At 34.7% G+C, this 11662-nt stretch overlaps 1 protein-coding gene across 1 annotated transcript; it reads left to right on the forward strand.

Annotated features, from left to right (window-relative positions):
• Window positions 1-210: 210 nt before the first annotated feature.
• Window positions 211-6649, forward strand: LOC131800895 (zinc finger protein 1-like). The gene is made up of 3 exons (XM_059118753.1): window positions 211-589; window positions 891-1837; window positions 1911-6649. The coding sequence occupies exons 1-3, from the start codon at window positions 320-322 to the stop codon at window positions 3604-3606; spliced, it is 2913 nt and encodes a 970-aa protein (XP_058974736.1). The 5' UTR covers window positions 211-319; the 3' UTR covers window positions 3607-6649.
• Window positions 6650-11662: the final 5013 nt, after the last annotated feature.

Below are 11662 nucleotides of genomic sequence, written 5' to 3' on the forward strand. Positions count from 1 at the left end.
AACTGCTACTATTTATTTATTTTGCTCACTATTCTCGCTCTCACGCTCATTTGCTCTATTTCTCTTTTTGGGGGATATGAGTATTGTAATGTTACACCTTGCGGTTGTAATTGATGTTGTTTGTGTAATTCCCCACCTTTATGTTTACTTGTTGTTGTTGTACAAGGTGGGGTACATTTCTCATAGACACACATGTGCACATACCTACATACTTGTACACATTCATCTACTCTACCTCCAACAAAGCTTAATTGACAATTAAGAGACAGCGAAAACCAACGGCCGGTAAATCGACAGACAAAACGAACACAGCAATGTTATGATCGCTACGATGATGACAGCAATCATTGTCGCCGACAGCAACAACAACAACAAAGCAGCAACACAAATTTGTGTTTTTTCCTTTGCATTACAAAGGCAAAAGTGTGATTGCACCTTTAACAACAGTAGTGTTAAATTGAGTTTAGAAGAGAGAACATCAGCCGAGAGCGCGGACATTGTAAATAGTTCAAGAAATGTGGTTTTTAAAGGGAATTTTGAACAGAATTTCATAAAAATGAATTTGAAATTATCATTGGGACACAATTTGGTAAATATTCAAACACCAGAAAATGTGCAAATTGAATGAAAAAGAATTTTGCAAACAACTTTGGGAGAGGGCATTATGACTCTCTCTCACATAATGCCCAGTAGGAAATTTGCAAGTGGAAATAGGTGCCTAATTGAATTGAATACGTTTACGCACCATGGGTTATCTCAATGGATTTTTGACTTAGAAAATAGCAGAACTGATAACATAAATATTTTTTTGCACATACATATTTCTCAATTTAAAAGCCAATGACCGCTTAATTAATGAAATTCTTTTTTCTCTCCCCCTTTCGTTACAGAGTTGCAAAATATGCCACAAAGCTTTTGCCAATGTCTATCGCCTGCAACGTCACATGATTAGCCACGATGAGTCGGCTTTATTGCGCAAATTCAAGTGTAATCAATGTGATAAGGCCTTCAAGTTTAAGCATCACCTCAAGGAACATGTGCGCATACATTCCGGCGAAAAGCCATTTGGTTGTGATAACTGTGGCAAACGTTTCTCGCATTCCGGCTCCTTCTCATCGCACATGACCTCCAAGAAATGTATTAGCATGGGTCTGAAGCTCAATAACAGTCGTAATCATTTAAAATCCGCCAACGCATCACCGAACAGTCTTAAAATATCCTCGCCAAATGGTAAAAGTGATGCAGCCAATAACATTGTCAACAACTTAACCAATCCCATGAACTATTTTGCTGGGGATTCAAGTACTGCTGCCGCCGGCACCCCTCCAACCAATCCATTCTATTCAAATTTGCTACCCAAATATGGTGATTATAATAGTGCCATGAATGCTGCCCTACTAGCATCATTCCCCAATCCATTCTATAGCATGGCATTGGATCCGCGTATACACCCATATAGTATACAACGTTTATTGGAATTGACTGCTGCTGGACAGCAGCAACAGCATAACAATCAGGAGTCCGAACAACAGTCTCAAACACTAACACCACCACCACAATTCGGCCATCAAAATGATGAGGCTGAGGAAGAAGAGGAAAATAGCAAAGATTTGAAAATTTCCAACAGCAGTAATGCCGATGAAGAAGAAGACATACACTCAGAAACTTTGGACCTAAATGAAGAAGATAATCTGGACGAACCAAAATTGGTAATGGATTTGGAGGCCAGCGAAGGGGATAACAAGGAAACCGAACAGAACACCTCAATCAACAGTCAAGAAAATGAAATGAAGTTAAAGAATCTCACCAAGAAACACAAGAAAACGAGGAATTTGAGGCATCACAAAAATCAGAACTCAATACCAAATCCATTAAACAGGAACAAACTGAAAGTCGTGATGCCCCGGAATCTCCGGTAATATTACCACACAAATTAAACAGGAAAACCTGGAAGAATCTGAAGAGCAATTAGAAATCGCTGAAAAGGAAGAGGAATCGGTAGAAGTGGAAAAGCCCTCCGAAGATCAGAATAACAGCTCAATTGCCGAACTACGTTGCAGCCGTTGTGATAAGAAATTTAATCATCCCACAGAATTGGTACAACACGAAAAGGTATTATGTGGCTTTATTAAACAGGAATTGGAGCAACAATATCAGCAGCAGCAGCAACAAGTTTTGGACCAATCCCAAAACTCCAGCTCCTTTATGGCTGCTAGTGATGTTGAAGATGAGCAGGATGAACGTGATTCAATTTCACGTAATGATTGTTCCAGTGGCGGGGAAAGTAATGCCGAACGTAAGGTCCGTGTTCGCACTGCCATTACCGAGGAACAGCAGCAACATCTCAAGCAACATTATGCCATCAATTCCCGACCGAGTCGTGAAGAATTCCGTTTGATTGCCTCTCGTTTGCAACTTGATGCTCGCGTTGTACAGGTGTGGTTCCAAAATAATCGCTCGCGTGAACGTAAAATGCAATATAACAACATTAACAATAATAACAATAACCTGAAAGCTGCATTCCCCTTGCCCCCGTTGCCACCAATGGCTGGCACAGGACAAACGCAAAATTTCGAAGAAGCTCCTTTAAGCAAACCTGTTACAAATTCCGAAGAGTTGCCATTGGATTTATCGGTGAAGCCTCAACGAAATTCCAGTAATGGTCAACAGCAACATTCTCCGTTATATGGTATTGCTCCACTGCAGACAGCAAATGCCAATGTGGCTGGAGATTTGGCCGAAGCCATTAATCTAAGCCGCAAAATGTCACCGCCCACCTCATTATCGCCCAACTCTGCTGCCTCCGTGCCAGCAGTTTTCAAGCAACAAGCTCAAGCTGCAGCTGCTGCCGCGGCTCTCTATTTTGCAGCACCCTCGCAGGCAAATGGTGCACCCAACTTACCTCACAATATGCGCCAGACGCCCTCACCCATTGAAGCTCCGCTCTTGGGTCCCCAACAGACTTCTACGCCACGTGGTGCTGCTGCATTCCCTTCATTCTCTCAATTACCTCCATACATGATGCCCGCTGCCATGGCAGCTGCCCAACGCAGTCTTATGCCCATGGAAGCTCTATTTCAAATGACGCCCGGCTCAGCAGACTATGCCCGTCAACATCCGCTAATGAACAGTATTAAAATGGGTCCCACTCTCGACTTCAGAGGCAACAGTCTAAGTCCTAACTCCGAGAAACGTTCATGGCGTGATGATGATTCACGGATATCACATGAAGATGAATACGCCCACGCTCAGGCCCAAGCAGCGGCCGCCCTTATGCCACCCAAACCCAAGCGGGCCAAGGCCGAGACCCATGGCCATGCCGGTGATCCTGATTTGCCTTTCATTTGTGATCAATGTGATAAAGCATTTGCTAAACAAAGCTCGCTGGCGAGACATAAGTATGAGCATTCCGGCCAACGTCCCTATCAGTGCATGGACTGTCCCAAGGCTTTCAAGCACAAGCATCATTTGACGGAACACAAACGTTTGCATAGCGGCGAAAAGCCCTTCCAATGTTCCAAGTGCCTAAAACGTTTCTCACATTCCGGCTCCTATTCACAGCACATGAACCACCGTTACTCCTACTGCAAACCATACAGGGAATAGGTAAGCGACAATGGACAATCGAATGCCTGCGCCACAAATAATACTAATGTCACCACTTCGTTGGGGTCGTCAATGACTACTTCTGCGAGTGGGATGGGTAAATCTACAACAACGTCCACAAGACGCAATTCAGCTAACCATCATGGTATGTTGAATATGCATGAGTTTCGTAAAAAATTCAATATGGCTAATGCGTTGCGTCAACAACAACAACAACATCACATACATCATTTACCTTCAATGGCTGTGTTTCAGCAACAGCAAGCAGCCGTAAGACCACCGCCACACCTAATGAATAACTGGAATCTGTTGAGTCCTTCAAACTTTACCAATCCCAGGTCAGTGGGTCCACCTCAGTTACCAGGTCCTGCGTTATTGCATGGCAATGTTGGTGTTCATACCATGACATCGTCAATGAATAGAAATCCTGGCTTCTTTGCAACTGGATTTCCTCGCTTCAATGGTCCCTCGCCATCAAACGTGCATACAAACTTACCGTCCTCCCAGCAACAACATCAACAACAGCAGCAGCAACATCATTTTAACGCATCCACGGCATCATCAACAAATACCACGGCACAGTTCGATTTTTATAACCCAAAAATCTTAATGAATTAAAAGAGCAAAAGAATAGACGGGAAGAAGAACCCCCCATTTCGAAATATTTAAACGATTTTCTTTTTTAATTTCAAATTTCTTCAAATTTTTGCGGATCTAAAGAAAAACCCAAATGCTAACTCCAAATCGCACTTAAAAGCGTACTTAATATTATAACAGACCAACTAAGAATTTTTTGTATTTTCTTAAAACTGAAATGCTGAAAACCAAACGATATTCATATATATATTTTTTTAATTTTAAATGATTTTCGATTTTTGTGCAGGCACATAAGTTTTTTCCATATTTTCTGTTCATGTTCATAGTTAAAATGTCTTACATTTTCAAATATTTTTTTTTTTTTGATTTTCAAAAGTTGCTGAATTTAAAAACTATTTCTAAAAAAAACCTTTCATCTCGAATTTATTTTTTTTTTTTAAATTTTATTAGTTTTATGTACTATAATAATTATAGTTTTTTTTTTTGTAATTTTTAAGTTTGTATATTTGTTGTTTCTTTGTTTTTGTATTTGGAAAGAAACATTATTCACTAGAGCTTCCTTTTGTTTAATATGTTTACATATAATTTTTGTATTAATTTAAGCGAAGAGAAGTAAAGGCCAGTACCTTTATCGAAATACTCATTGAAAAGTATAGGTTATTGTTTTTTTTGAATCTATATAGTTATATATAGGTAGGCGACTTTATTTTTGTAGGTATTAAAGTATTGATTTTTTTAAGTTATTTTTTTCATGATTATTTTATATGTTCAATATTATTTGCAATAAATTACAATGTTTTATATTTTACAAAACAATTTTAAATATGCAATATTTTTCTTATAAGCATAACATATACGGCTGGGTTTCGAAGCAATTAATTTTTATATTTTAAATGATGTATTTTCAAAACATGATCTGAATGAGCAATATTATACCATATGCGATTGTGAATAACATCTTTGCAAATCTGATTAAAATTCAGTTGAATGTTTTATTGAAGTCATTGTTTAAATATTTTGTCCACAACAACAGGCTGGGTTTAAAGCAATTTTTGATTTCAAAATTTCTCTCAATACAATAAGAATTTTTTCTATTATACAAATTAAGTGCGCAATTTGAAAGTTACACCAATATTTTTTTATTTTCAAATAAAAACTGAAATCAGTTAACAATAATAACAAAAAAAAAACACCCACCGCTCAAAGAAACCAATAAAAAAAATAATAATCAACAACATTTTTGGTGTAATAAAAATATATATTGAAAAATTGGCTTTTAGATTAAAAATTATTTTCAAAATTTTCTTAGTTGAAACAAATACCTATACCAAATCATTCCATTAAGAACTTTCATTACAACACACAAGGGGTTTTTTCGATTGCATAAATACCAAACAAAAAATTGAAACCAAAACCAATGAAAGTTTCTTGTTTTAGTTTTTTTTCTTTATAAGATAGATTTGTATGAAAATGAAATTAATTAAAACTAAGCTTAAAACAGTTAAAAAATAACTTAAACTTATTCATTTGGCCTTATATATTAAAAAAATATTTAATTAACTTAAAAAAAGGAAAGCTAGTTTTAAATAAAATTAAATACAAAGAAAAACTTAATTATATGATACACAAAATAGAGATTTTTTCCTAATGATATTAAACCAATTTAAAAGAAAACAAAAACATTTTCTTAAAATAAAAGGAGTTGTGTTGTAATTTAAACAAAAAAATAAATTTATGTACATGAGTAAAAAATAAATATAGCAAAATACTAAAAATATTTCAAAGGACAATAAGAAAAATATACCATACAAAAAAAAACTACACAAATTTATAACTAAACTGAAAAAGAAAAAAGAAGAAACTAAAATAAAAACACAAATAATTTTCAATAATTTGCTTTTTAAATAATTTGTGGATACATAAAACTAACAACGAATTACTAAACAATAGGAGTCGCCAGGAACCCAACTTAATTTAAAAAAATCCTTGTGTTTCAAACTCATTTAAGCTTTACATTTAGTTTGTCCACCCTCCAAAAAAATATCCACCAAAAACAAACAAGGTTTCCAAAACAACGAAAAAAAAAGAAAAACAATTAATTACCACACCAATCACCACCTCCATGAAAAGGTCAATACTCTATACATAAATATATTTACATATATGTTTTGTAATAAAAAACTGCATTTATTTATTATTTTTAAATAACAACTTGTTTAAATTTACAACATAAACTTAATAAATTTAAGTTCGGTTAAGTTGAAAACATTTTTTTAATATACCAAATAAAAAACCAAAATTGTATTTTGTTTATAAATATGAAAAAACTACACACAAAGCTAGAAAATCCAAAGACACTCTTGTACTATAAACAACAAATACACTTTAACTTATGCTCAAAATTGAAATTAATAACAAATAAACTTAAAATTAAAAAAAAAAAAAACATACAATTATGAATTTAGATGTAAACCGAAAACCTTTACTCTTAAACAAAAAATTAGCATAATTTAACGCTTTAAAATCCTTAAAACACACTGTTATTATTTTTAAGACCAAACCTTAATTAAACACTTCTCTTAAACACACACACACAAAAACAAACAGAAACGTTTTGTTTTTTCCTTAAGGCCTTATTACACAAAATAACTTTAACTATACCATTTAAAAACGTAATAAATATTATTGTTAATAAAACTGCTTCACCACCAATCATTGATCTTTCCTCCCATTATTTTGTTACTATTTTTTATTTAATAAAAAAACAACTTTGTACATAACCATTTCTTCCACCCACACACACACAAATAAACAACAATAATGTATTATTTTTTTATTATTACAGTTTATACACAATTTTTATAATCAGTTTTTTATATATAAATTTTTTTTATGTTTTTTTCTTACTTTGTTTGTTTTTTTTTTTTATTTCAAGTTTTTCTTTATTATTTACATAGTTATACATAAATATAAAAAATAAACTAAAGAAAAGATATACTAAATGTTTAAGGTGTTAAATATAAAACAATAATAATAAACCAAAAGAAAGCCATAAAAATAATAAACCAAAGTATATTACTCTATATACATAATTCTATGTATTTTAATCAAAATTGTAAGAATTTTTTGTCATTCACATAATATTATATATATTATTATTATAAAAAATTTACAAAAACTTATAATAATTATAAAATTTACATTTAAAATAATGAAAGAAAAACAAAAAACACAAAATAAAAAAAGAATGCCCATAAAAAATTAATAAAAATCTTTATTGAAAAAATTACAATTTTTCGTGTTATTATTAGTGTTCTGATGGGATAGTGGGAAGTTCCATATTAATCTTTAAAGGTAGCCTTTGATGGGGAAAGATCTATTTTGACACAACTTTGTAGATGGTTCAAAACTTTGGGTGCCTTGGATCAATGGGTTTTATTCGCTACATCTTAAATGGCATTTTTGTAATTTTGATGGTCTTCGACTCCTTATGTAAGTTGTCTATCAGGATTAAAATACATCAAATTCAGCGCAATCACTTGACTTGTATAATAACCACAAATGTAAACTATTAAAGTGAAAATGTTTGTACAAGAGAGATGGTGTATTTTAAATGAAATCGGTAGAGTTGCTGCAGAACTACAGGGAGAGATAAAAGAAGTAAAAAAGCAGTAAGTTCGACCGGGACGAACTTTGAATACCCTCCGTCATTTGGAACTAACTTGGAAATTTTCAAAAAATAACATTCGCCAAAAATTCTGTGGTTGTACCGTTGTATGTGGGCTATACGATATCTTGAACCTATATAGATATTTCTCTTCTCAACTTATAGTATAGGGATAAAGTACTCAGACGGAAATCCTTAGGTGGATTTTCAGAAAATTGTATCGAAAAATTTGGCTACAATCACCAAAATACCGAATATCGGGGGTACCGCTATAGGGGGCTATACGAGATCGTAGACTTATATAGCAATTCTCTTACAGCAGGTAAAGTATTCAAAAGGAACTCCTTGTGTTTATTTACAGACAATTTCATTCATCAAAAATTATAATCAAAATACAGAATATCGGGGGTACCGTTGTATGGGGGCTATACGATATCGTGGACCTATATAAATAGTTCTCTTCCAGAGGGTAAAGAATTCATTGTGTGGATTTTCAGACAATTCCATTGGAAAATGTGGCGAAAATAATCAAAATACCGAACATCGGGTGGTACCGTTGTATGGGGGCTATCGTGGACCGATACAGCCCATCTTCGAACTTAAACTGCCTGCTGACAACTGATCTGTGCAAAATTTTTGCTTCCTATTTTTATTCGTTTTAACTCTAACGCGATTACAACAGACGGACGGATGGACGGACAAACGGAATGACGAACTTAATATACCCTCCATTCTATGTATGGTGAAGGATATAAAAAACTGAAACAATATCAAAAGCCATGATTTTTACTTTTTTTTTAATTTTATTTCATGAAAACAAAAAATGTCGGAAATAGCATCAAATTTTAGGATAAGTTTAGACTTGTTCGAATTGGTCACCTATAGCACGAACGGCCAATGAAACCGTGACACGCTGCCCGAATGTTGTTTTGTGGTATTTTGGCCCATACCTGGCGAAGCGCTTTTTAGTGCCAACCTTGTTTTCCAAAATACTCCAGACACAATAGTCCAATGGATTGGTATCTGGAGATTTTGGTGGCCATTGTGAGCTGGAAATGAAGCGAGGAACCTCATTTTGTAACCATTCTTGGGTGCGCTTGCTGAGTCCTGTTTGAATGTCCAAGGTCTGCGACCAAAATGATTGCGTGCCCAACTCTTTAATACACCCTCCAGAATATTTTCGCGATACTATTCGGCATTTATTCTGATGCCATGGTCGATTAATACGAGCGGAGAGAGACTATCGGCTGTTATGACGGCCCACACCATCACCATGGCCGGCGCTTGAGTTCTGGTGGCCAACCGAAGGTGCATATTTTCAGTTGACCTCTTTGGCAAGTAAACACGATCATTTTGTTTGTTTAAAAACTGCTGGACAACGAATGTTTTCTCATCGGAGAAAACCAAATTCGGCAGTTCACAACTTTCGGCCAAGCTAAGCAACTCTTTAGCTCTTTTGAGTCTATTTTCCTTCTGTTGCGCTGTGAGTTCTTGCCATTTTTGGAATTTCAATAGCCTTACCCCGAGCTCCTTTTTCAATATTTGCCGAATGGAAGGTTGCGATATGTTCAGCTCACGAGTCATTTTTCGGCCACTGCAACTGCGTGTTTCGATCAAGTCGCTTCTTTACTTTTCGAACCATTTCTGCTGATATTCCTGTTTTTTTCCGTCCATTTCCTTGACGTCGGGCTGGATGGGACACAAACGATTTATTCACATTAAAATGCTGGAGTGCTCTAACTATAGCCACTTGTGGTTTTCCAGCTAAATATAAAGAAATCACACTATCACGCGTGAATTCCATTACGAATAACTTTTTTTTCTGAAAAATTCTCACCAAAATACTTTTGTAGGCTTGTAAACCATATAATGAGCTGTCACTGGAATAATTTTAACAGCTGTCGGACGAGTGGCTTAGGAATGAGAGAAAGTCTGAAGTTGGTTGCAGCTTTTTAATCTCACCCTGTATATTGGTTAGTTATATGTTCAGAGGCAACTTTTTATTGAAGGTATTAGGTTTGTTTGCCAACATTCCTGCAGAAAATTTCCAGCAACTTCTCTCTGAGAGAGTAAGGTAGTTTTATTTTCTTCTGCAAAAAAAAAAACGACAAAAATTAATTATCCCTGCAAACAATCAGCTGATTAAACACAAAACCTCAACACATATTAGGTGTGTCTGGTTACCCTAATATTTGTAACAATTGTTACAAATTGTTACTGGAAATCGTAACATAAAAATCTGCAAAAGAGAGCGATTTGAGAGAACAATTTTGACAGCTCATTCACTGGGAGTTTGAAAATTTTTGCTGATCAAATGTCTTCTTGCAATCACTTGCAACTCTTATTCTTCTTCTTATTTATCGACATTCAATTAGATGTTTTCTATTGTTTATTTCTTTTTGTGCTTTCAGAGAGACATATTGTCTCCCAATCAAAACATCCTCTCAATACTCGTTTATTGAAACTCCATACGCGAAGACATAATAATTGGTCACTTCCAGAGCTGCAAGAATGTAAACATTTTTACTACGATAAACGATTTTTCCTTTTTAATATAAAAAAAGGCAAAAAAAAAAATTTTTATAGGTTCTGGAACAGAGCAAATGTAAGCAAAACATAAACTGTATTGATTATTATCCAAAGTGACGACATTTCTAAAATCCTTTTGCAAACAAATCTTGTTCACAAATCACGGCAGCCCTGAAAGACATTTTGTTGGTTTTTGCTTTAGCTAAATAATTGTATTTAGAATACCCCTGGTCGATAAAACCGTTCACATTTTTCGTGCTTTTGGTTGATATATTGAATAAAAATGTTTTCATTCACAATGAAACAATGATGCCATCATTATTGCCAACAGCAAATATTCCAAAAAACTGCAGTTTTTTCCTGGTAATTGACAAATCACAAGAGGGTAAAGATTTTGTATGTAAACGTACTTTAACCAAAAACATTGAAGTATAAAGGCAGAGGACAGGACAGAGCCAAAATATGGCAACCCAGTGGAAATACCTCTGTTGGTGTGGTATCATAACAACAAAATTACCAGTGTTAGCTGATTTAGATTTAAACCGCTAAGACAATATGAAAATTTTTGGAAAGGTCTATGGAATATAATTTCGAAACCTCATTTTTCGATTTTTCAATCACATTTTTGGATTTTGTTTATCATTCGTTTTCGTAATTGTGGTGTTTATATTAACAGCTGAGCTGTTACTCTCTACTCTTGAGCTGTTACTCCATGTATTGTGGACACATTTTATGTCTTTGCTTTAACGGCCCATTTTTACAAAAAATACTTTTACGGTTGACAACAACTACTGACTTACAGGCAGATGCATCAACGCTTGGGAACATTGATATGCCATGATGCCAATTTGCTTATGTACCCTCACCTTACGTGTAGGCAAGCATGCTTCTTCCTAAAGACGTTTTGTATGCGTTTTCCAGCAAATTCAGTTTAGAGTCAATTTTTCAAGACTGCTCCAAAGTCATCAGCAGGCTCCACAACATATTTTATGTGCTCCACAAAATTAGAATCTCAAATTTAACCAGATATATTTTCTTTCACTCCACGATTTCTACTGTTTTTTACCAGTCTTTTATCATTTCCATTACTCGTACTTTTATTTTGCAGTTTATTAGCTACATTATTCACCGATTTTTATACCCTACACCACAAGGTGGTCAGGGTATTAAGTCTTTGTGCATTTGTTTGTAACAGGCAAAAGGAAACGAGATAGACCCATAGTTCCTTTTGATGATCTGCATAGAATCACATTCTGAGTCGAT

Source organism: Musca domestica, unplaced genomic scaffold (genome assembly GCF_030504385.1).
Source record: "Musca domestica strain aabys unplaced genomic scaffold, Musca_domestica.polishedcontigs.V.1.1 130, whole genome shotgun sequence".
NCBI lineage: Eukaryota > Metazoa > Arthropoda > Insecta > Diptera > Muscidae > Musca > Musca domestica.